Raw genomic sequence first — 26,822 nt, 5'->3', positions numbered from 1 at the left:
CCTGAAGGTTGCGGTCTGTTGAAAATCTAGTTTCCTCTCGAAAGTTGCGGCTCTTTGTGGCTCTACATACATATTATGCCACAAATGATCGTATAAACAAAATGTTTTACCTTCCGTTTTCAGGTTTATCTTGATAGGTTGCAACAGGAGAAATGATGATGAAATTTAAAATCTCTTAATATACATTTTCTTGTGCTAATAGAATGGAGTATAGTCCTTGGTAATCCTGACACACTTTATTCTGTGGTAATATTTACAGTTCTCGCATTCATAGTTTTACTCATTTCTCTATCGCATTTCTGAATGCCAGGCTAAATATCTAGGCTTGCTTTTATTTGATCTGATTTGTTTGCCAAATTTTGTTACTGGCTAGGTGTTGTTAAGGTGCTTGAGGGAGAAGACGCCTGTACTGTTTATGAAACCAAATGTGTAGCTGATATATCTTAGTGGTCAGAAGACAGAACTATAAAAGCTCCCAAATTTGAACAGCTTTAATCTCTCTTTGTTTTTCTTAAGTTTTCTCTCTCGATATCAGTAGCATCTTATTTTGATCATTTTCTCACTTGAACCACGCAGGAAGGAAAGGAGTGGAAGTAGGAGGAGCAGATTAGATTGACGTAGCCCACCACTGGCCCCACACTCCGACAGTCTGGGCTGGTGAGAGCGTGGCCCAGAAATCAGGCAGGAGAAGTAAGCAGCTATAAAATTAGGGGTGGGTGGTTATGGTATAGAATGGGGACTGGTGGGGGGAGGAGTTAGGCAAGAGTGTGGGAATTTGAGAAGGGAGATTCAGGGATTGGGTTGGTGGAGAAGGAGAGTGGGGACATGAGGGGGAAGTGGAGTCTCGGGAATGGGAAAGACATGAGAAAGTTGGGATTCAGGAACACATAAGACTCAGGGATTGGTGGGAGAGGAGCATCAGGGACTGAAGGATTAGGTTGGAGATACGAGTTGGGGCAAGGGAGAGCAGATAATTGGGAAAGAGGGTTACAGGGGATTGGGTGGGGGCTGTGAGTGGAGAGTAAGAGATTGGGGTAAGACAAGATGGGGTGGGGGAAGGAGGGTGAAGTCACTGCTGAAGAATTAAGACAGAGGAGGGAATTGGAGGGGATGGTGAAAGTGAGAAGTAGAATAGGAGGACTGAGGAGGGGATAAGAGTGGGATTTGTAAAGCTATTCCTGCACTGTGTATGGTGTCACCTCCGACCTGATACGTTCAGGAAATATAAAAGATCCCAAAGGGAGGAGCACAAAGAAGAATATCTGGTACAACTGAGGGAGACGAAGAAATTAATCAAGATGGCAAAAAGTCAAGCGGAAGAGAGGATTGCCAAGGAGATAAAGAGAGGTGACAAAACATTTTTCAGATACATCAGTGAAAAGAGAGAGGTTCAAAGTGGTATAGTGAAATTGAAAGGAGGAAAGGATCAATGTGTGGAGAGAGATGAAGAAATGGCAGAAATATTAAATGAATACTTCAGTTCGGTGTTCACTAAAGAGGACCCTGGTGAAGGATCGTCGCTGCTTAACAAGGAACTGGAGGGGAGTGGAGTAGATGTAACTCCATTTACAGTAGAAAATGTATGGGAAGAGCTGGAGAAACTGAAAGTGGACAAAGCCATGGGGCCTGATGAGGTTCATCCCAGGATACTGAGGGAGCTCAGAGATGAGCTGGCAGGTCCGCTGTGTGACCTGTTCAATAGATCCCTAGAAACGGGAGTGGTGCCGAGTGATTGGAGAAGAGTGGTGGTGGTCCCGCTTCACAAGAGTGGGAACAGAGAAGAGGCTGGTAACTATAGACCGGTTAGCCTCACTTCGGTGGTGGGAAAAGTAATGGAGTCGCTGTTGAAAGAGAGAATAGTGAAATATCTTCAGTCGGGACAATTGCTGGACCACAGGCAGCATGGATTCACCAGGGGAAGGTCCTGTCAGACAAATCTGATTGACTTTTTTGACTGGGTAACCAAGGAATTGGATCAAGGAAGAGCACTTGATGTCATCTACTTGGATTTCAGCAAAGCCTTTGGTACGGTCCTGCACAGGAGATTGGTGAATAAAATGAGAAGCTTAGGAGTGAGTACCGAGGTGGTGGCCTGGATTGCAAACTGGTTGAAGGACAGAAGACAATGTGTGATGGTAAATGGAACTCTCTCTGAAGAGAGAGCGGTTTTAAGCGGTGTACCGCAAGGATGGGTGTTGGGGACCGGTCCTGTTCAATATATTTGTGAGCGACATTGCGGATGGGATAGAAGGTAAGATTTGTCTTTTTGCGGACGACACTAAGATCTGCAACAGAGTGGACACGCCGGAAGGAGTGGAGAGAATGAGACGGGATTTAAGGAAGCTGGAAGAGTGGTCGAAGATATGGCAGCTGAGATTCAATGCCAAGAAGTGCAGAGTCATGCATATGGGGAGTGGAAATCCGAATGAACTGTATCCAATTTGGGTTGGGGGGGGGGGGGAAGGCTGATGTGCATGGAACAGGAGAGAGACCTTGGGGTGATAGTGTCTAATGATCTGAAGTCGGCGAAACAATGTGACAAGGCGATAGCTAAAGCCAGAAGAATGCTGGGCTGCATAGAGAGAGGAGTATCGAGTAAGAAAAGGGAAGTGATTATCCCCTTGTACAGGTCCTTGGTGAGGCCTCACCTGGAGTATTGTGTTCAGTTCTGGAGACTGTATCTCCGCAGAGACAGAGACAAGATGGAGGCGGTCCAGAGAAGGGCAACCAGAAAGGTGGAGGGTCTTCATCAAATGACTTATGAGGAGAGATTGAAGAATCTAAATATGTATACCCTGGAGGAAAGGAGAAGCAGAGGTGATATGATACAGACTTTCAGATACTTGAAAGGTTTTAATGATCCAAAGACAACGACAAACCTTTTCCGTCGGAAAAAAATCAGCAGAACCAGGGGTCACGATTTGAAACTCCAGGGAGGAAGACTCAGAACCAATGTCAGGAAGTAGTTCTTCACGGAGAGGGTGGTGGATGTCTGGAATGCCCTTCCGGAGGAAGTGGTGAAGACCAGAACTGTGAAGGACTTCAAAGGGGCGTGGGATAAACACTGTGGATCCATAAAGTCCGCAGTGTTTAATACTTTATGGATCCACAGTGTTAAATACATGAAGAAAGTTTTTTCAGTAGGCAAAGTTATTAGAGTGATAGTGTCTAATGAAGAGTGGGTGGCTCACGGGAATGACGGCTACTGCCTGGAGATAATATCCTTATTCAATAAACATACACACGGTTAATGCGACTCCAACAATGCTCTAAGCTTCAACGGCAAGAGGAAATGTGGAAAAAGATTTGCATTCACAAAAAAGCAGGGAGTAGCTTGCTTGTTACGGCGGTTACTACCGCAAACCAAATAAGCCTGATACTTCAATTTCCATACATACCCAGCATAGCTCTCTGCTTCAACGGCAGGGGAGAAAGACCAATACTTCATGCATACCCAGCATAGCTCTCTGCTTCAATGGCAGGGGAGAAAGTCCGATACTTCACGCATATCCAGCATAGCTCTCTGCTTCAACGGCAGGGGGAACGAAGAAAAGTAGATCTATATACAGACAACAACCAACAAGGACTGAATTACATAGTCTGGGTTAACAAATAAGCATGGGTGTAGCTTGCTTATTGCTGCGGTTACAACCCCTAACTAATTAAGCTAGATATTCACTTAGATGCAGTTCCAACACTGCTCTCTACATTAATTGTGGGGGTGGAAGGGAAATAGAACCAAAAGGTTACTAAGAGCCAAGACTAACAGAAGTATGAGAAAAAAAAAAAAAAGTGCAAAGCTTGCTGGGCAGACTGGATGGGCCGTTTGGTCTTCTTCTGCCGTCATTTCTATGTTTCTATATCCCTTGCCCTTGTGACTTTTTAGAAAACAATGTTTTTAATTGCCTTACTATCTTCTTAAAATGATGTGGATCAGTTGCTGGAGGGCTGACACATGAGATTGAAAAGTTGGGATGGAGAAGGAAGACGTCTTCCACTCCTCCCCTTTCAGTAATTTTCAGAAGGAACCCTGAGGAATCCTGATCCATGTATTTTAAGAAAAGTAGCTAGCTGGTCATAGGCATACAAAAGGTTGAGAAAACACTATTATAGTCCTAGATCAAATCAAGACATATGCTTGAGTTTCTAAACATTATCCTATTTGCTAAGTGAGTGGCACTTATAGCGTGAAGAGATCTAACTTCTGGGATTATTGTCTCTGTCTGGGAACGAAGGAAGTGAAACATAAAGTAAACCTATTGATTTAAAAATAAGGTGAAATATGGGTCAGTAAACAATGCAATAGAAAATAAATGGTTATATGGGAAAGATCAATAATAAGAAAGTAACCTTAACAAATGTTTATCCTAGAGTATATTACTGGATTGCTAAAGTCTTTAATCTGGTACTTCAGGTTTCGGGTAGCTCTGCTTTTGCATGCTTCACAACTGTACTAGGCCTCTAAGGCACGGCGTAAGAAATGGCACGCTTTAGTATTTATTTATTTATTTAACTCTTTTATATACCGACATTCGTTTACACATCACATCGGTTTACATTATAACAAATGAACAAAGGAAGGAAATTACATTGTAACACTTCGAGTAACTAGGAGATAACAAAAATGGGACGCTCAGGGGTTAGAGAGGGGATGTAGGAACAAAATAGTACAAAGCCAGCGAGGAAAACATGAAACTATAACTATTGACATTGTTGAGGTTAATATGTGGATAACATGTTGAATCGGGAGATAGAATTCAATCATTAATAATACTGGAGAGGTTGACTGGGGAAGAGGGGGGGGAGGAAGCGTGGGTGATATTGGATTGAATGCGAGTTATTGGTAGGCTTGTTTGAAGAGCCAGGTTTTCAGCTTTTTTTTTAAGTTAATAGTTTTGGATTCTAGCCTTAGGTCGAGGGGCATAGCGTTCCATATGGATGGACCGGGCCCTATCCTCTACCCTTTTCAATATATACATGCTCCCCCTATGTAAACTCCTAACAGATCTAGGCCTAACCTTCTTCATTTACGCAGACGACGTCCAAATCCTCATTCTCATCTCTGATTCCATTACCAGTTCCCTCCTTCTCTGAGACAACCACCTCACTTCAATTAAACAACTCCTCAATCAAATGAACCTCGCACTCAATGCCAACAAAACCGAACTATTAATATTAAACCATAAATCCAACAACATATTCCCCCCCTATATCCTCCCCCCAGCAAGGCCAATCACCTATTTCAAAAGAAGTAAGAAACTTAGGCGTCACAATAGACAATGAGTTAAACCTAAAGAAATTCATAAACTCAATCATAAAAGATGGCTTCTATAAACTACAAGTCCTAAAAAAGCTAAGACCCCCTCCTACATCAAAATGACTTTAGAACAGTACTACAGGCCCTCATCCTATCCAAGTTAGACTATTGCAACTCCTTACTCTTAGGACTCCCAGCTATGTCCCTTAAGCCCCTACAAATGCTCCAAAATGCCTCTGCCAGAATCCTCACAAACACCAGAAGAAATGAACACATCTCCCCCATACTAAAAAACCTACACTGGCTTCCTATACACCTCAGAATACAATTCAAGAATCTTACTCTAGTCCACAAAACCCTGTACAACCAAAACATAAACTGGTTCAACACATCCTTCCACTTTAAACCCCCCTGAAGATTTTATTTATTTATTTATTTATTTGGAGTTTTTCTATACCGGCATTCGTGATCAGAAATCACATCATGCTGGTTTACATATAACAAGGGGGTGTGAAACGCAGAAACGATCCACAAGATCAGCCAATAATGGCACTCTACCAACAACCTCACCCAAACTCACTAACCATGCCTCGACACGAGTACGTGCTTTCTCCATTGCTTTAGTAGCATGATGCTGTACAGTAAAGCAAGTCATTTGCAGCCAACAAACATCAAAATTGTGTCCTAAATTTGACAGCTGCTCTACTTCAAAGTGAAAAATAAAACTATTTGGGCAAACTCAAATAACTGGATTTCAGTCAAAATTCAGTGCAATCTAAGTAATTGCCAGCCTGAGGAGAATTCATACTCACAGTCTGCAAATGAAAAGGATGTATTTTCGCTGATCATTGAGCCATCCAGTCTTCCCTTTTGAATCAACATTTTTGCATATGGATAGTGAATCTTCAAAGCTCCTCAGCATCCCAGAGACATTTTTTTCTGAACTGTTATTTTTTTTAATGTGAAACAGAAAGAACTATTAATATATTTGGAAAGATTAATTTAATATAATTTATAATCTCTTCCTGTAGAAATATTTTTTTTAGCCAATTTCAGATTAACACTGGTTTGTTGTTTTTTTAAGAATATATCCAGTGCTGGTTTTTACTTAGAAAATAGCTGAAGGTGTTTATTTAACAGTCAGATGTCAAGACTTCTCAGTTCAGCAGAAGCAATGTAATCCTCATTGAAATAAAAACCATAGAATTGGATGCATATCATGCCAGAAAATTGCAGGTTATTTTAGGATTTGTATCCAAACTAAAGTCACTTCATTGCAAGCCATTAATTTCTGACAGACCAAATTCCAATCAGTTCAGATAAGCAATTTGGATTTAGTTATACTAGCTGGTAGAGATCCTTGCAGGTCTGAGAAGATTAATTGTAATTATAACCAAAAAATAAGTGAAATGCACAAGGTGGAATAGCCAGGCTAAATTATGCTGATTTGCCAAAAGCCTTCAGCAAAATAGCAACTTTGTCTTGGCTCTGAGATGTCTCAGGTTACTTTGGCATGAAACTAAACATGAGATTGTGTATTCAAGTATATTCCATAAACACACTTGCAATGGTTGGGAATTTACACCGTGTGATAGTCACCATTTTATAGCAGAGAATATATATTAGCGAGAGACAAGATGGAAGAGTAAGCTGTTATGTTGGTTTATGGGAGATTTGGTGAAAGCTAGGCAGCTAATTAGGTTATGTGGCTTTTAGATTGAGAAACCAAGTGATCAGAATTTTTAAGATATTCTGGATGGAGTAACTCTGATATCAGCTGAATATGTGAAGAACCCTGGAGTAAAATTTTGTTCTTCGCATTGACTTCAAAAACATGTTTCTGATATTTCTAGAGAAACCTTTTTTTTAAATTTTATATCTTTATTGAACTGAACGCAACGTACATTCTTACAAAGTAGAAGGGCAAAAAGAGAAAAAAAAACCTCTCTTCAGCATCATATCCAATGATCCAATTCAAAAAAGTTTTTTACAGCCTTTAATACCTCCCCTTCTTCTAGAGAAACATTTGTTTTTTTACTGTGCTCTTTCATTCAGATGTATCCTTATTTATATAAATCAAACATATTAGCAATAGTTCAGGCCACTATACTTTCTCACCCTGACTCCTGTAATGGTCTGTTTGCTGGCTTTCTGCTAAATCTGTACATTTTAGCTGATACAAAATGGTGCTGCTAGACTTCTTATGGGCAGCCCTGTGTGAGAGCATGTCACTCCTGTGCTACATAGCATATATTGGCTTCCTGTACCCAGGTATATTCTGTTTAAGGGCGTCGTATTAGCCTTTAAAACAGTGTATATGTATGAGACTTCGTACCTGCCTTTTGACATTTTATTCACCTTTTAGACAACATCTTTTCAGGCTTTTTTTTTTTCAGTACCATCCATGAAAACAGCTTGATTTCTGACTAGGCAGTGTGCGTTTTTCTGTTTGCCCATTGAGGCCAGGCATAGACATGATGTGGGTGAATTTAAGAGGATCTGCTGTTCAAACAGGCTTATTGTACTGGGTAACTCCATTACTACTTTGCTGTATTTTATTTTGATTTTATCGTGTAGTTCTGGCTAATTTCAGTTTTTGGTTTCTTGTTTAGTCAACAGATTTTATGTACTTAATTTTTTATTATTTTGAGAACATTTTGTGATGGTGGTCGTCATTTTGTAGTGAGATTTATAGATTTAAGAACATAAGAAAATGCCATACTGGGTCCATCAAGCCCAGCATCCTGTTTCCAACAGTGGCCAATCCAGGCCATAAGAACCTGGCAAGTACCCAAAAACTAAGTCTGTTCCATGTAACCATTGCTAATGGCAGTGGCTATTCTCTAAGTGAACTTAATAGCAGGTAATGGACTTCTCCTCCAAGAACTTATCCAGATCCAATATGGCCGCCGAGGGAGAGGTCGGCGTTTTTTGAGCTCCTGCGATTTGGATTTTTTTTTGCCTTGAACTATGCCCCATACCAAGAGAAAGGGTAAGGTGAGAGCGGAGCCTTCCTTACCCTCGACGCCTACCCTATCTCAGCCACGAATCGAGGGGTTCTTTACTCCGACATACGCTTCTAGTCCCGTGGTAGAGTCCGCTGGGAGCTTAACCGAGGGACACGCGCAAGCTTCCCTGGACGAAATATCATTATCACCACGGCAATTAGAGATTCTTTCTCCTCCTAACAAAGGATCAAGCCCGCATGAATACTTGCCTGTACAAGGTTTGGATACCGAAGCACAGGCGGTAATGGAGGTTCAAGCGGGCGAAAATTCCGGAGTTCAAAAGTCTGAAACTGCTATGGCCAGATCAGAGGTAATTTCTCTCCCTCTGAGCAAGGCGATTGACAACGCGCCGGGGCCTAGCATGAATACTAGCCAGCAGAGGAGTAAAGAGACGTTGACAGACGAGTCCGTGAGGATTTCAGAAGTCTGCCAGCAAGGATTGGTGAGTCAGACTCTTTCGGTGCAGAAACTTGTACACCCTAAAACTATCACACTTGACTCTATTTGGAATGCAATAATAATGCTAGAGAAAACAATATCTAATCTCGTGGTTGCTGTAAACTCTTCTCAAGGTATTATAAAGGAGCTTGAAACACATAAAAAAGATCAAGAGAAAAAGATACAAGAGATATCCAAAGAGGTACAATCAGTGAAAGAGATTCAGGTGAAAATGATACAAGCTGAAGAAACAATAGAAAAGAAAATTGAAAACTTGGAAAATAAATCAAGATACCTCAATCTGAGAGTTTTGAACTTTCCAAGCGTCAAAATGATATCTCCTCGAGAGACGTTTAGGAAATATATGATTGAGATATTAATGATGTCAGCTGAAGATCTACCGCCTATTGTAAACATTTATTTTTCTATAACACCAAGGAAAATAATACAGCAGGATCAAACAACTCTGGAACAGCCAGCTGGAGATGGGTTATCAATGTTTCTTGAAACATCTATGGAAGATCAAGTAGAATTTCTTGGGACATTATTGGTAACATTTAAATTTCCACAGGATAGAGATAATACTTTGAAGATGTATTTTCGCAACCGCGACAAGTTGTATTTAAAACAGAAGGTCTGGATTTATCCAGACCTCACAAAAGAAACCCAGAGACGTAGAAAAGAGTTTCTAAATATGAGTCAGGTTGTTAGGAGTTTGGGGGGCCAAATGATTATTCGGTATCCGTGTAAATGTTCCCTGAAATTAGGGGAAAATAAATATATTTTCTTCGACCCAACCCAACTAAAACAACTATTAGATAGTCGCTCAGAAGTAGTCTGAAAACCTGTCTCTAATTATTGTATGTTTTAGAAGCTCTGCCTCCCTTTTTTCTTGCAATTTATTTCATGAATGACATGTCCTGGAAGTACATATTGGATCTCCAAATTTCTTTATGCCATTATATAATCTAGGAATTAGTAATATCCAATTTTCTTTTCCTTTTTATTTTCATTTGTGATTCATACTATGGAAAATTTAAACTTATTATTTCTTTGTGAATGTTCAAAGTATGATATTGGCAAGATAATATTTGGAGAAACTGATTCTGTATTTATATTATTTGAAAATAAAAATAAAGAATTCAAAGAACTTATCCAATCCTTTTTTAAACACAGCTATACTAACTGCACTAACCACATTCTCTGGCAACAAATTCCAGAGTTTAATTGTGCGTTGAGTAAAAAAGAACTTTCTCCGATTAGTTTTAAATGTGCCCCATGCTAACTTCATGGAGTGCCCCCTAGGCTTTCTACTATTCGAAAGAGTAAATAACCGATTCACATCTACCCGTTCTAGACCTCTCATGATTTTAAACACCTCTATCATATCCCCCCTCAGTCGTCTCTTCTCCAAGCTGAAAAGTCCTAACCTCTTTAGTCTTTCCTCATAGGGGAGTTGTTCCATTCCCCTTATCATTTTGGTAGCCCTTCTCTGTACCTTCTCCATCGCAATTATATCTTTTTTGAGATGCGGCGACCATTTTGTGAAATTTGTATTTTTGTGTATTTCATTACTAGGTTTACCCAAGAATTCTCTTAATCCATTACAACTGCTTTTAAATTCTGCTGCTAGACTTGTATCTAATGCGAAACGCTTTGATCATATTACACCAATCTTGGGAAAATTTGAAATGGTTACCTATACATGAACGTATTTTGTATAAAGTTGCCATGACCACTTTCAAATTGCTGAGCTCTGACTCTCCCTCTTGGTCCAATGCCCTCTTAAGAATCTGTAAACCAACCCGGGATTTAAGATCCTCTCAACGTGGACTATTGGATATTCCATCTATTCCCCATGCTCGCCTTACTACAACCAGAGAAACCTTATTCTCAGTAGCAGCCCCTACTTTATGGAACTCACTGCCACTTGATCTCCGTCTTCAGGACAGTTTAAAAAAATACAGACTCCAATTGAAGAACCTCCTATCGTAGCAGGCCTATGGTTAATTTGCGCTGATGATGGTTGGACCTTTTATTTGATGTTTTTTTCTGTTTCTGTTTTGTTAATTTTATGCTTGTTTTATTGTGAATCGCTTAGGCCTACTCTGTGTTAAGCAATCAATAAATTTTAATAAATACAAATACATATTTCATAATGTTTAAAATTCCTGAATTTTGCATTGAAACCGGGAGTAGGACTTTTTCGTGTGCTGTCTCTGTTTTTGAAAACTTGCTGCCCAAATCTTTACGTACAGATGATAACTATCTTTAAAGAAAAGTTTAGCTTTTTACTATTGCCTTTAAAATGTGATGATTTTTATGGAATATGCAGTCTGAGCTTGGTTTCTGAATGATGCGATTTTGAACCTCTTTGCTGGTTGTAATTTTGTTTTGTACTAATTGTATTTAATTGTTTTCAGAGTGAAAGAATGATTTCTTGTATGTTTTATGTATTATATATATTTTTAAGTGCATTATATTTCAGTTGTTACCGGTTCATAAATCAACTAGATCTTTTGATAGGACAGGATTCTCATAAATGTGATAAACTATGTAAATTTAGATTTCATATCTATACCATGCTTAGACTTGTTGTCAGGTATGCTATAAATAAACAGATAAACCAGTAGTCATCATCTTTGTAGACCGTATGAGTTGTGAGAATGAAGGAAGAAATCTCTAATGTTGAGAAAAGCAATAAAGGCACGTGTATTACATGAAGCAATTAGTGAGAAAATGTCTCTGTCTTTACTTGTATGTTATATAGTATAAGGATGTTGGATCTCGGCTAGACAAGCAAACCACAAATAAATATCTTCTAAGCATAGCAAAGTAACTAATGGTATTGCTGCAGACAGCAAGAGTTTTGCACAGAAGCCGTAAGGTGAACAGAGCCCACTAGCTCTGTACCTACATAGATCAGTAAACATACTAAGCTGGCTCAAGCAAAAACAAGTGAAAAAGGTTCCTGGGGTCTGATTTGACTAAAGTTGTTCTGTTAGACACCCAGTGGAAGAAAATATTTGATAAATCAGGGCTTTAGGATCCTGTTTCTACATGCAGAGGCATCCTTTTATAGTTAATGCTTAATCTTCCAAAAATAAAACAAAATCGGATCCGTTTTTTTTTTAAGTGCTTCATTTATCAAAGTTTTCTGGCATACAATGTATTAGGCATCAATATAAAAATTGGATCAGGTTTTGAAATACAGGATCAGTAATAGAAATAGTTGAGTTCTTCTGTTTGCTCTTACAAGCAGGGATATGCTAAGATATAAAATCAAATATTTTCACAAAGCAGTAATGAGTGCATAGTGATAGAAAATATGATTCCTAGTGTCATGTTTCGCAACCTAGCCCAGTTCTGGTTTTCGGAATATCCACTATCCGTGTCTGCAAACATATCTCATGCACAATCATTATGAATATCCTGAGAACTAGACCTAGGGGAGGCTCCAGGACTAGGTTAGGGAAAAACTGCTCAAATGGATATGATTAAGAATATATTAGTTTTCTTTCTTTTTTTTTTTTTTAAATATCTTTTTTCTTAGAGTCCAATAAGATGAATCCAGAACAAGTAGGTTATGCATTCCTATCAGCAGATGGAGACTGAGCAAACCAACGTCACAGTATATACACCCCTGCAGTTACTTCAGCCTGCCAGAATTCTCTGTCTCCAGCAGATGGTGGACATGCATCTCCCCACTGGGGACTGCTTCATTTTAAAGTAAAGGAGAATTAAGGAAAACATTTGTCCTGCTCTCCTGCGAATACCTGTGATACCAAATGGTCCCTCCCCCAACTGAAAATTCCTGAGGTGATTTCCCTGGACCCTCAGATGCATGCCTTGGTCCGGTAGCTGGTTTCGCCAGCATGGACTTAGCTGCTTGAGCAGCTGAAAGGCAGTGGGGGCAGGAAGCCGAGTGTGGCGGTGACAGCACTTGCCCTCTCCCTCCATAGCTGGAGACTATCTCTGTTCTCAGCCAGGTACGGCTGAGCTCCGGTAAATTTAAAAAATAAAAAACACAAGATACAGAGATTTAGCAGGAGCTTTTTGTTATACAGGGTTTCCTCCTCCCCTGGTCTCCATACTTGGTGTGCCGGTCCGACGTACGTTATGCTCCATGGGAGGTCGAGGGACGTGGGCAGCCTGGTGGGTTGAGCAGCCTCTTTAGGCTAGGTTCCACTCCGAGGCTTTTCACTGCGTGCCTTGAGGTAGGCCGCAGCAGCTTTTCGCAAGCTAAGGCTGCTCTCTACAAGATTGTCTGTCCGGCGTGTGCGTCTCGCTGTGCATCCAGGTTGTGCGTCCAGTTTTTGGGTGCACAGTGGGACCTTGTAGTCTGTGCGCCCACATTAAGCGACGCGTAGTGGCCCCATGCTTACCTATGCGCACAAGTGGTACTGTGCGCTTAAGAATTTTATGCACTTAAATTTTGACCACCTAGAAGTGTGTGCACCTCAGTGTTGGATGCATAGTTTTTATGCACCTAGTTGAGCACCTATTTAAAAAAATAAACAAACAGCTAGACGCATGCCTCCAGCCGCTGCTCAGCTCGTTGTCTGCCATCATGGTGCCTGTGCCTAAGAAACCTAAGCGTCTTTCTCTTTGCACTGCTTGTTATATATGAGCATCTCAGCCAGGAGTACCTGCTGATTTGTGCCAGCGCTGTTTGAAGGCTCAGGGTGAATTGTCTTCCTCTGATTTCACTAAGCCTGGTTCTTTCCAGCCAGATGTGGGTCTGGGTAAAGATGAATCAGGTGGGGCGCCTGATTTTGAAACTTCCCTAACTGGTTCCTCAGCAGGGGAAGGTAGATCAGTGAGTACACCTCAGGTTCCTCCCAGTCTGGATGCTTCTACTTTTTCATGGCTAGAATTTTTCTAGGGGTTGCAATCCTTTCTTCAGGTGCAGTCCTCGGCCCTGTTCCTTGCGCCTAGAGCATGTCTGGATTTTTTGTTGATGCTGGAGTACTCCTGGAGTGGCAGTGGGTCCTCTGGATGGAAATCCAGATGGCATGGATGATGACGCCAGTCTTGCCTCTCTTGAGGATAGTGAAGTTCCCCCTGGATTAGAACCATATAGAATTATGTTGCAGTTCTTTCACAGAGATGAACTGCCAGCTCTGATTTCCCAGACCTTGAAAATGCTTAGAGTTCCTGGGGCAGATCAGTGACTGAGCCAAAGAGAAATCCCATTTTGGTTTTCTTGAGTACAGCCTCTCGTTTTTTCATGTGATGGAGGCCATTCAAGAATTAATTGATCTTGGAAGGGCGCCCCAGAGGCTAATTTCAAAGGGGGTTGGATTTTGGAAAGCCTATACCCTCTGGATCCAGTGATAAGAGAGCACTTATGTTTTCCCAAGATGGATGCACTTGTTTGTGTGTGCAGTCTGCAAGCAGACCACTATTCCTGTGGAAGGAGGAGCGGCCTTGATGAATGCTCATGATAAAAAGATTGAGACTATCATTAAACAAGCATTTGAAGCAGTGGCAATTACCTTGCAGATTGCTTCTTGTTGTTCCTTGGTGGCTCCCTCTTGTTTGCTTCTCTTCATGGTGTTGATGACTCTGGGGTAAATTCCAGGGCAGTTATGGAACCAGCTGCTGCCTTCTTGGCGGGTGTGGATTGTGATTTGGTCCACACTTCAGCCAGAGGGGTGGCTTCAATGGTAGCAGCCAGTTGTCAGTTATAGTTGAGAAATTAGTCGGCTGATGCAACCTTCAAGGCTAACCTCACCAAATTGCCTCTTAACAACTCGCTTTTGTTTGGTAGCGAGTTGGAGAAACTGCCAGTAAGTGGGGTGAATCTCCTGTTCCTTGTTTTCTGGCAGATAAGAAGCAGGTGCAGCGCTCCCTTCACATGAGAGAGAGCATTTTTGACCCTGTAGAGGAGCAACCTATCAGAGGACTCAACCTTTTGGTAGTTCTCAGTCCTTTCATCCCCGACAACCCAGAAGAGGTGCAGGCTCAGGTAGTGGAACCTCCCGAGCCTCCCAATGAAGGTTTGCCGACCCACTCCAGGGAACAGGAGATGGGGGTGCCTTTCTCTCTTTTATCAGAAGTGGATCAAAATCCCATCGGATCAGTGTATCCTGGAGGTGATACGAGAAGGATATGCGCTGGGGTTTTGCAGTGTTCTTCAGGATGTGTTCATGGTGTCTCCCTGCCACTCACCACAGATAAAGCAGGCAGTAGAAACTACATTGGCAAGGCTTCTCAGTATGAGGGCTGTGGTCCCAGTGCCCATGTCCCAAGAAAATACGGGGCGATTTTCCATTATTTGGTTGTGCCAAAGAAGGTGGGCTCTTTTTTCATCACATCCTGGACCTCAAAGGTATCGATCGTCATCTGTGAGTGAAGCATTTTCGCATAAAGACATTGCACTTGGTGATAGTGGCCGTGCAGTCAGAGGAATTTATCTCTTTGGATCTGTCCGAGGCGTATCTCTATAATCCCATCATACTAGAACATTGACGCTTCCTGCGGTTCACAGTACTTGGACGCCACTTTCAGTTTCGGGCACTGCTATTTCATCTGGTCACCACCCCCAGAACCTGTTCCAAGGTAATGGTGGTAGTTGCAGCAGATAAGAAGGGATGGAATCCTAGTACACCCGTATTTGGACGACTGGCCAAGTCGCTGGAAGAGAGCCCCCGGTGATTCGCAAGGTGATTTCCCTGTTGCTGGAGCTTGGCTGGGTGGTGATCCTAGCCAAGAACAGTCTTCAGCCTACTCAGTTGCTGGACTACCTGGGGATTCGGTTCGACACAAAGCAGGACAAGGTGTTCCTGCCGGAAGCTCGAATTGAGAAGTTGCTACCTCAACGCCATCTGTTGTTGAACACTTTGCACCCGACCATATGGTCTTACTTGCATTTCCTTGGCTTAATGGCGGTGACTGTAGAAGTGGTACTGTTGGCGAGGGTGCTTATGCATCCTCTTCAGTGCCCCCCTGCTGTCTCGGTGGAATCCGCAGTCTCAGGACTATTCGATTTGGCTCCACTTGCCGATGGAGCACATAGCAGGGCAGGTCACTCAGACAGTTGGATGCGGTGGCAGTTGGATGTGAGCTAGAGCCTTCCTTGTATTGCCTGAGCTATGGTAGGTGTCTCAGCCCCTCCCTTTCTCTTGGGGAGGGGGTGGGGGATAAGCTTTCTGCCTCAGCCAGAAGCTAGTAGAGCTGGTGCGGACCAGGGGAATCTGTTTAATTAAAACAAATCATGAAGGCCCATGGCAGGTGTTCACTTGATGTGATTTCTGCCCATTGCTCTGAATGTCAAAATGATGAAATTCAATGAAGAGCAGGTAAATGGCAGGAGTAACTGTAACTCTCTTAAGGTAGCCAAATGCCTCGTCGTCAAATTAGTGATGCAAACGAATTGATGAATGAATTTCCCACTGTCCCAAACCTACTATCTAGTGAAACCACATCCATCTGAACTGACTTGGTGGAATCAGCAAAATAAGGAGGCCTGTTGAGCTTGACTCTAGTCTGGCACTGTGAAGAGACGTGAGAGTTGCAGGATAAGGGGGAGACCTTTGGGCCACCAGTGAAATACCACTGCTCTTATCAGTTTTTTCACTTACCCAGGGAGGCAGGGGTGCCCGCAGGAGGTTCCAAGCGCCCAGCATGGAACCTCCTGCCGAATGTGACCCACTTTAGGGATAGCAGCAGGTGAGGAGTTTGGTTGGGTTAGTTCACCTCTCAAACTGTAACACAGATGTCCTAAAGCAAGCTCAGGGAGGACAGAAACCTCCCATGGAGCAGAATGGCAGTAGCTCGCATGATCTTGATTTTCAGTATGAATACATACAGTGAAAATGGGAGCTTCTTGGATTTTTAAGCAGGAGATCTCAGAAAAAATATCACAGGGATAACTGGTTTTTGGTGACCAAGCATTGATAGCGAGGTTGATTTTTGATCTTTTGATGTTGGTTCTTCCTTTATTTTGAAGCAGAATTCACTAAGTAGTGGATTGTTCACCCACTAATAGGGAACGTGAGCTGGATTTACACCATTGTGAAAGGTTAGTTTAACCCTACTGATGATGTGTTGTCACAATAGTAATACTGCTCAGTATCGGGCCGATACAGTAAGAGCGCGTAAGAATCAGTGCGGCAGTGCTGGGCGCCCGCTCGTTTGCCGCACGTATATTTTGGTTCACATACCGCTTGATTCAGTATTCACATTAGACGCAAATCCAAGCGGCGTCCAAAGCGCGTCAATGAAGCGGTAGGCGCTCGCAATCCATTTTACTGTATAGAGCGGTATGCAGCGCCTATACAGTATCCAGGGTGCGCTGGTACCTGTCCTTTGAAATGTCATTACAAATGTCATTTGAAATGTCATTCCACCAGGTAAGTGGATGGTTCTTTTCTACAGACCCCGCTGCCTTGAGTGCCCGGCCGGACATCCAAGCCGCGACCTTGGACGTCCGGCCGAGCTCTCAAGGCAGCGATGCCTCCGATCATGGATGCCACGACCTTGGACGTCCGAGGTCGCGGCTTGGACGTCCGGCCGGGCGCTCAAGGCAGCGGACATCCAAGCCACTGTAGGCACCGCTGCCTTGAGCGCCCGACCTCGGACGTCCAAGCCAAGGGCTGGCGAGCGAATCCGCTAGTCTCTCTATATTATAAAAGTATTAGGGATTCTGGGCAATCACGTCAGCATGCTCACGCACCACTACACACACAGGCGGGCCTCGCATTTCGAGCATTTCTCAACCGCTGTCCGGTACGAAGCTGACTGAACACCACACTAACGCCAGGGACAGGGTAGGTGGTAACTATTCAGGTTAAAGACGTGGTAAATGAGCTGGTTAACAGGGCGATAATTTGGGCGCACGATACTGTATCGGAGGGAATAGCTAATCCGATCATTAACATGTCATATACATGCAGCGGGCGGAAAGGGATACGCCTCCTTTTCGGCAAGCGGTAAGGACGCGTAAAAGCCGATACTGAATCGCGGGTACGCCTTACGCGTCCAAAACATGCGTCCAAAGCAGGTTAAAAACCGGGTAACCACGGCTGCGCTTTACTGTATCGGCCCGTATGATAGGCACCACAAGTTCAGACATGTGGTGTGTAAGTTTGGCTGCGGAGCCAATGGGAGAAGCTACCAATTGTGGATTACGACTGTATGTCTCTAAGTGAGAATCCCGCCCCTAAATGGAATGATACTGTGGCGCCATAGAGTCTTGGTTGTCCTGGGATAGTCAGCTACCTGACCAGTGAGTAGAACTGCTCACCTAGGCCTGGAGCACAGACAGCAGGTGGCCATCTCTCATTGTGCACTGCATTTTCATGGGGTACCTGGTGCTAAATCATTCATAGATGTCCTGATTCTGGGTCATGGTTTCATATATAGCAGAGCAACTACATTGCTGCAATCTATTGAAAGTCATCCATTGAGGCAAACTTTTGTCTCCTGTTCCAAACCTGCCGGGAAATCATGCCTCCTGCCAGAGGATGTGGCTGGGACCCAGCAGACAGAGAAGCACTCTGCTAGGGGAGTACTTTGGTTGCTGGGTTTTTGCCTCTCTGACCCAAAAGAATCTGATGGTTGGAGATCCAGGATAGCATGGCTGCTGAAAACTGTCTTTGGAAAGAAGAGAGGGAGATTAATAATTGATGAGTATGGGCAGTAGGCAATGGAGCTTAATGCTCGCCCATCCAGAGTAGGTACCAAGAGAAGGAGAAAAGCATGGGGGAAGAGAAGTGAGATTTCATTGCTTTGTGGTGTATGGAAACCCCAGGAAATGAAAGAGCATTGATAATTATAAAACAGCACATCACTGCTATCTTGCAATAATATATATTTTTAAGCATTGTTTTTGTTGACCATGTCTTAAACTATAGAGCTGCGAGTCAAAAATGCATCTCTGATCTCTGTTATTTCCTGTCTAGGTTTTTTATGCTGTTCTGGATCAGATCTATCATGGAGAACATCCTCTAAAGAAATCAACTACTGAAATTCTGAAGGAAACACAGGAGGCATTTTATGGACTGCCGTATGTGCCTAATACTGTGAGTGTAAAATTTGAATCCCAGCTTTTAAAAAACAAAATAGAAGGGTTGGCTGAGGCTTGTTACTGCTCTATTTTATGTCTATGGTAATAGAACAGAGAAATTGATGATAGATGAAGACTATTGAGTCTGTTTTGTTAGCAGAATGCATAGGCAAACTGATTGTTACCATCCTAAACCTCATCCATCATATGGGTTTTTTGCTTCAGATAGGGTTTCATGCTTCACATAAAAACAATTTACTAAAACTGGGTATATATAAGAGTACCAAGTCAGGGTCTGACTATTTCATGTTTTTGGTCTTTCCTATGATGGGCAATGTTTAGGGTCAAAACATTTTTCCTGTCTTTGTAATAGATCCTATTTGATTCTTAGTTTTAGCCTTTCTGCCCTGCTTGTAAGGATTCTTGGTACCTATACTATACCTTAGTTGAAGTCTAATATTATTTTTGCCCCTGCCAGCTCCACTGAAAAGTGGTCCCATACATCCCGCAATAATTGAGGGCTCAACTGAACCAAAATAAATTTTGTCTCCGAAAAGTAAATAGTGATAAAATTATGAATATCAGTTGTCATAAAAGCAGGGTATTTTGAAGGTATTAAGCAAAAAGAAGAGAATGACTGGGTACTCTTATATATACCCAGTTTTAGTAGATTGTTTTTATGTGAAGCATTAAACCCTATCTGAAGCAAAAAACCCATATGATGGGTGAGGTTTAGGATGGTAACAATCAGTTTGCCTATGCATTCTGCTAACAAAACAGACTCAATAGTGTTCATCTATCATCAATTTCTCTGTTCTATTACCATAGACATAAAATAGAGCAGTAACAAGCCTCAGCCAACCCTTCTATTTTGTTGTATTTTGGATGTGCAGCCACCATAGATATTCCATTAAAACCTCCTCTCTACCCACCGACATGCGTACAAAGACTGATCCAGTAAAACACATACATGGCTTTTATCCAGTATTTTGGATGTGCAGCCACCATAGATATTCCATTAAAACCTCCTCTCTACCCACCGACATGCGTACAAAGACTGATCCAGTAAAACACATACATGGCTTTTATCCAGTATTTTGGATGTGCAGCCACCATAGATATTCCATTAAAACCTCCTCTCTACCCACCGACATGCGTACAAAGACTGATCCAGTAAAACACATACATGGCTTTTATCCAGTATTTTGGATGTGCAGCCACCATAGATATTCCATTAAAACCTCCTCTCTACCCACAGACATGCGTCCAAAGACTGATCCAGTAAAACACATACATGGCTTTTATTTGCTTCTCAGAGCCATTTAATTTTGCCTGCATTTTGCTGCAGCTATGTAACTCCTGTTCATTCCATTGCATATTTTCTTTTAACACTTTTAAATCTTTATTCCAGATTTCCATGATCAGTTTTAGCAGCACATCATTTTACTAGCATCTTGTACCAAAAGAATCTCAAATTTTGTGCACTGTCACAGTTTAGGGTGCTATATAAATGCAATATCATGTCCCACTCAAGGAACAGGCAAACTCCAACAGGGATGTCTGCTGAGCTGCTCTGCCCCTAAAATGTGGATCATTTTTACCTGTATCTGGAAACGTGTTACTTCACTTTCTGGAAAGAAAGTGAAAGCATGGTTCTTTAGCCTTCCCCTAGACTCCACAGCAGAGACTTATCTTCTTGTACCTGTCCACTGGAAGTCTTCCTGACCACAAATCATACAAGGTTTGCCCACATCCAGGCTACCTCTACTGGTTCAGGTCTTTCACGTTGCTGATGTTTAACTTACAGATGAATTTTAAAAGAAAATGCGCACATCAGTCGGGATGTGCGAATATGTTGGGCCAGGGCGCACCGAGCGGATTTTAAAAGCCACCTGGATACGCGCATATCTCCCACTGCACGCACAAATGAAAAGTCTTTTTTTTTTTTTTAAAGGGGCGTGGTCTGGGCAGGGCATGGGTTTTCCAGGATTTTAACCTGCAATTAGCGTGTAAATACCTATGTGCACTGGGGTCCCCTACCACATAACTTTATTTCTGCTATGTATGACGTGTAAGTGATAAAACAAAAAAAATCTAGGCAGATGACTGGGATTTTAAAGGTCAAGGCTAACAGTGGAGAAGGAAGGCTATTAAACTGGGGAGGGGGGTTGGAAGACCTGTCCTTAACTGGGAATGAACTGGTTTTAGTGGCAATGTCGTAAGCACGCATCCCTTTTAAAATCCCCCCACTTATGTGGTAGACTCAGGATTTGCATGAACAGGTGTGTGCCCACTTAAAACTAAGTACACATGCGTGTGGCCAGGCTATTTTATAACATGCACACGCATGTTATAAAATCGCCACGTCCCTGGACGCAGGCTGAACGCACACACGTGTGTCTGTGTACCACTTGGAAAGTTACCGTCCCTCTTCTTAACCATATATATGCAATTTATATCCAATGTACCCACTTCCTTATTCCCATCTAATGTACCCCACATTTTATCTGTCTATTTGCAATCTATCTCATACCTGTATGAATCCATTACTTATGTACTCAGTGCCTTGTTACTTTATATAGTCCACCTTGGACTTACTTTTAGGAAAAGGCAGAATATCAAAAGCTTAGTAATAACTCCCACTGAGACTGATGGTCCATGAAAAACATTTTAGCAGAAACACTGTAGAGGTCTTCACTCTTCTCTGGGGATGGATGACTACTTACTAGTGTTGAGGAACCAATTATCAGGCAGCACCCATAAAAGATGATGTTTTTATAGTGGAATGATAGACAGACATCTACCAAAATTATTTTCTCTGGATCTTGTTTTAGAATACAAAGGAACAGTATTGTATAATTTGGGGTGTCTTATTTAAATATTATTTAAACTATTTATATTCCACCAATCCACAAATCGAGGTGGATTACAATTGTACATATATCATCATGAATCAACAACCTGTTGTACGCTTCACCCTAACACATCAGAGTAAAAACAGTCAGCACTGAGTAAAAAAAAAAAAATTGTGTCTAACAATAGTGGATGCCCAAGTTGCCTTACAACTCTAATGGGAGGCAACAAGAAGGAGTGAACACTATACTCATATGTGAAGGAGTCTACAGGAAACTCCCTCAGAACACGTTAAGGGACCGGCCACAGCTATCTGGCCTGTTCCTCCTTAAGTCCTAACCCAGCAAAGGATTCTGGGCCCAGAAAGGATCCCTTCAGCCAAGCATAACAAGACAGGGCCCAGAAGGGATAGAGAGGCCCAGGGGGAACAAGCAGGAAGCCAGCCTACACTAAAACCTGCTATGTGTGATATCTGTGTGCTACCTGAATGTTAAGGTGAACTGCAGAATTTATTTTGCTTTGCACTTTATTTTTTCACTGTAGTTAAATTGCACACAAGGAAACAGCCAGAGTCTGCCCCCTTATTCCTTCTGACTGTTCCAAGCTGCTATCACCCAAATTACCACACATGGTGGTAGCAGTGGGATATCCTGCGTAAGCGGGAAGCACTGGCAGGAGCCCACAGATGCAGCAGCAAGAAAAAACAAAAAGAAACCGCAGAGTTTTTTTTTTCTCTTTTTTTTCCTGGGGCCTCCCAGTTCCACTCATCCAGCTGAAGTTACAACAGGCCAAGGGGGTAGCCCGCCTGCAGAGTCAGGGTTCAAGTAGTGAATCAGGGCAGCACAGGCCAGCAGGTTTTTTGGGACTTTTTTTTCCTCTTCTGCTTTTTCCGGAGAGGTACTCGATTTGGAGGCAGCTTGGAAAGCAGGGAAAATGGAGCAAATGATCCAGGTCCTTGTTACAGCAGAGCAGCAACTGCAGAACACCCTGCAGACCCAAACTGACCAGCAGCATGTGCTGTGAGAATCTCTTAACCGGAAAACACAGTGCTAGCTCAGGAAGCCCAGGCCATACAGATTGCTGTGACCAGGCCACCTTCCTTATCTCCAGTCATACTTAAGATGGCCCAAGAGAAGACTCCCGATTGTTCCTGAAGAATTTTGAACAGTCTGCGCGATTGGCAGGCTGGCCAGAAGATAGTTGGACAACCTATCTGGAGAATCTACTCACTGAGAGTAGTCCAAGCCGCCAATCTGGAAAGGAGGGCCACATATCAGGAAATCAAAGCAGCCATCTTAGAGACAGTATAACTTACCCCAGAAGCCTCCCAACAGCAATTTCATTAGGAGTTCTTCAACCAGAGAAGAACCCAAGGAAACTTTTCCACTGACTTAAGGATGTGGTTTGGAAGTGGCTGCACTCACAATGGAAGACTGGAAGTAGGCAACATGATTTTGCTGGAACAATTCCTAGATGGCCTAGAATGTCCTATGTGGCAGTGGGTATGTAGTTACCTGAATCTTACGCTAGAGATGGCATTGGAAATGGTGGAGGCTTATTACCAAGCTCAGTCCATCCCTGAATCGCTATGGGCTCAGGGGAGACCACCTGACCTAGGTGCAAGAAGCTAGAGTCCTAAGGACACGAAACACCAACAGCTGGTGGAGCCAGACAGGCTGAACTTTTCTCTTCAACCACAAAAATCCATGAAACCGTCATGTTGCAGCTGTGGGAAGAGAGGCCACTTTGCACGGGATTGACCCCACAGGGGAGGCAAACCAATGGGCATTAATGTTGTGGCCCCACACTTTTGTAATTTCATGGATCTCCCCGGTCGGGGAGTCTCTACTTTTGTGGTTGTGGTTGAGCTAGATGGCGTTCCTACCCAGGCATTGGTGGATTCAGGAAATGTAAAAATGCACATTCCAAGAGAATTAGTGATGCGGGTACAAACTGACTATGACAGACTAGTGACTCTGGCAGGCATCCACGGGAATCAATGGCAATATCCAACAAGCCAGGTATAAACAAAGACCAGCGTCAGCCAAGACAGAATAGAAGTGTGAGTTCTTCCTTGGCTACCTATCCCATGATGATAGGATGGGACTTTCCAAACTTTGATAACCTGTGGACCCATCTCACAACAGGCTTGTGCAGCCATAACAATGAAGAATTGGTGTTTCCAGAACTCTTTCCCTTAGAAGACCCAGACCTGTACCATAAAGACTAAAACTCCTATGTCCCGGAGGCAACATTGACAGGACAAAAATAATTATGCTGCTAACTTAGAGGCAACCAGGGAGGAAGAGTCAGGGGAAGAGCAGGAACCCAACCCAGAATGTCATACCTGGCCCTTTTGAGTAGGAAAAGGGGAGTGACCTGGGGAGCTTCAGACGAGCTGAGAGGGAAAATGAGTCCTTTAAGTGGGCCCAGGAACGTATACAGAGGGTGGTTGGAAAGCCAGTCCCTGGGGCACAGGTCACAGGCCCTAATCATCCTTATTTCATAATGAAAGAGAACCTACTTTACCAAGTTACAAAGGGAAGTATGGAAAGGGAATTGATAGAACAACTCCTAGTTTCTAACCCATATCGCCAGAAGGTTATGCAACTGGCTCACAACCCTTCTTGGGGGTCACCTGAGGGAGGAAAAAACCCAAGAGAAAATTTTGGCACGGTTCTATTGGCCAGGCCTACATAAACAGGTCCAGATGTATTGCCAGTCATGCCCTACCTGCCAACTCACAAAACCTGCTGGTGTACGGGTGGCACCTCTTATACCAGTACCCATAATTGAGACCCCCTTTTGAAAGGGTGGGCATGATCCTTGTAGGGCCATTAGAGAGGTCTGCTCGAGGAAATAAGTACATCCTCATCATTCTGGACTATGCCACAAGATATCCAGAGCAATACTGCTACAGAATATGAAAACCCTGACAGTGGCAACTATCCTAATGAAACATAGAAACATAGAAATGACGGCAGAAGAAGACCGAATGGCCCATCCAGTCTGCCCAGCAAGCCTCACACATTTTTTCTCTCATTCTTATCTGTTACTCTTAGCTCCTTGTTCTATTCCCCTTCCACCCCCACCATTAATGTAGAGAGCAGTGATGGAGCTGCATGCAAGTGAAATATCTAGCTTGATTAGTTAGGGGTAGTAGGGGCAGTAACCGCCGCGATAAGCAAGCTACACCCATGCTTATTTGTTTTACCTAGACTATGTTGTACAGCTCTTGTTGGGTTTTTTTTTTTTGTTTTTTTTTTTTTTTCTTCTCCCCTGCTGTAGAAGCAGAGAGCCATGCTGGATATGCATTGAAAGTGAAGTATCAGGCACATTTGGTTGGGGTAGTAACCGCCGTAACAAGCCAGCTACTCCTCGCTTTGTGATTGCGAATCCTTTTTTTTTTTTTTTTTTTTTTTTAATGAAGATATGTTCACCACTTAGGCTGCCCAAGGAGATCCAGATGGATCAGGGAACCCTGTTTGTGTCCAAGGTAATAAAACAACATTGCACCTTGCTCAAGGTAAAAGCTCTGCATACTTCATTTTTTCACTGTAAATAAATTGCACAAAAGGAAAGAGCTAGCATCTGCTTCCTTATTCCTTCTGGCTGTTCCATGCCGCTATCATCCAAGCTACCACATATGGTGCCAGAAGTGGGATATTCTGCCTAAGCGGGAATCATAACAAGAGCCCAGTTCCATTCACACAGCTGAAGCTACAGCAGGCCAAGTGGGTAGTCCACCTGTACAAATTTGCATAGCAGATATTTCTGTTTTAATATTCATTGTTGAAGGGCCTGGAGCAGGACCACATAAAACAAACACAAATAAGATTAGGCGTGAGATAAATGTAATTTCCCTTGTTTACAATGTTTTATCATCCCAACTTACAATGTATTTTCACTTATGCCCTCTCTTATCTCTAGCGTGTTACTTGCATCTTCTACCCCCGCGACATCATTTTTGCATATTTAATGATTGTACATAATTATTATTATTATTGTAATATCCCCATTTGTTCTTATTGTATCCCCATCCCATCCCCTTCCTAGCTCCTGTTATTTAGTAGCCCCCCCTCCCCAATTCAAAATCAGTTTAATTGTAAAGCCTTTTGCTGCATTTCTGTTTTATGGAAACTGATGGGATGTTATTAACGAACGTCGGTATATAAAAAACGTCAAATAAATAAATAAACCTCAATCGATTTTCAGAACAGTGTGTTTGTGAGGAGCTAACAAAACTTAAAATAGATTAGGCGTTGAGGCCAGATGGAATACATCCGAAGGTACCAAAGAAACTTAGAGGTGTCCTGGCAGCTCTGCTGGCTGACATTTTGAATGCTCCTTTAGAATCTGGAGTAGTTCCGGAGGTCTGGAAAAGGGGGGGATGTAGTTCCTATTCATAAAAGTGGACGTAAGGAGGAGGCTGGGACCTATAGGCCCGTTCATTTGACCTCTGTGGTGAGCAAACTAATGGAATGGCTGCTAAAACAGAGGATAGTGCGATTTTTGGAATCCAAGGGACTGCAAAATCTGAGGCAGCATGGTTTTTTACCAAAGGTAGATCTTATCAGATGTCTCTGATCAATTTCTTTGATGAGGTGAACAGAGATTTGGATCTAGGGAGAGCGCTAGATGTAGTGTACTTGGATTTCAGCGAGGCCTTTGACAAGTTTCCACACGGAAGCGTTATAAATAAATTGTGCACTCTTGGTATGGATGCTAGAGTGATTGGGTTAGAAACTGACTGAGTGGGAGATGGCAAAGGGTAGTGGTAAATGGAGTTTTCTTTGAGGAGAGAAAATACTAGTGGTGTGCCTCAGGGATCAAGTCCTCAGACTGGTTCTTTTCAACATTTTTATGAGCAACATAATGGAAAGTTATGTTAATGGGAAAGGTTTGTCTTTTTGATGATGATACCAAAATCTATAACAGAGTGGATAGCCAGGAAGGAGTGGAAAACATGAGGAGGAATCTAGTGAAGCTCTAAGGTCTGGAAGCTAAGATTTAATTATAAAAAATGCAGAATAATGCATTTAGGATAATCTCAAAACATCTTCACAGAAAGCATGGAGAGGAGGAATAGCCTAGTGGTTAGAGCAGTGGGCTATGAACCAGGAGACCAGGGTTCGAGTCCTGCTGTCACTCCTTGTGACCTTGGGCAAGTCACTTTACCCTCCATTGCCTCAGGTACAAAAACTTAGATTGTAAACCCTCTGGGGATAGAGAAATACCTACAGTACCTGAATGT

The 26,822-nt window shown here is 42.6% G+C and overlaps 1 protein-coding gene across 2 annotated transcripts in view; it reads left to right on the top strand.

Moving 5' to 3' along the window:
- The window catches only part of MIPEP (mitochondrial intermediate peptidase), a 375,213-nt gene that overhangs the window by 215,994 nt on the left and 132,397 nt on the right, over positions 1-26,822 (top strand). For both annotated transcript variants that reach the window (XM_029602546.1, XM_029602547.1), the window contains exon 16: positions 18,612-18,731. In XM_029602546.1, the coding sequence (XP_029458406.1) occupies positions 18,612-18,731 (120 nt within the window). The remainder of the gene's footprint in view (positions 1-18,611; positions 18,732-26,822) is intronic.

The sequence above is a fragment of the Rhinatrema bivittatum genome, chromosome 5, assembly GCF_901001135.1.
Source record: "Rhinatrema bivittatum chromosome 5, aRhiBiv1.1, whole genome shotgun sequence".
In the NCBI taxonomy this organism is placed as follows: domain Eukaryota; kingdom Metazoa; phylum Chordata; class Amphibia; order Gymnophiona; family Rhinatrematidae; genus Rhinatrema; species Rhinatrema bivittatum.
The sequence above is the reverse complement of the archived record's forward strand: the minus strand, read 5'-3'. Positions and strand labels throughout refer to the sequence as shown.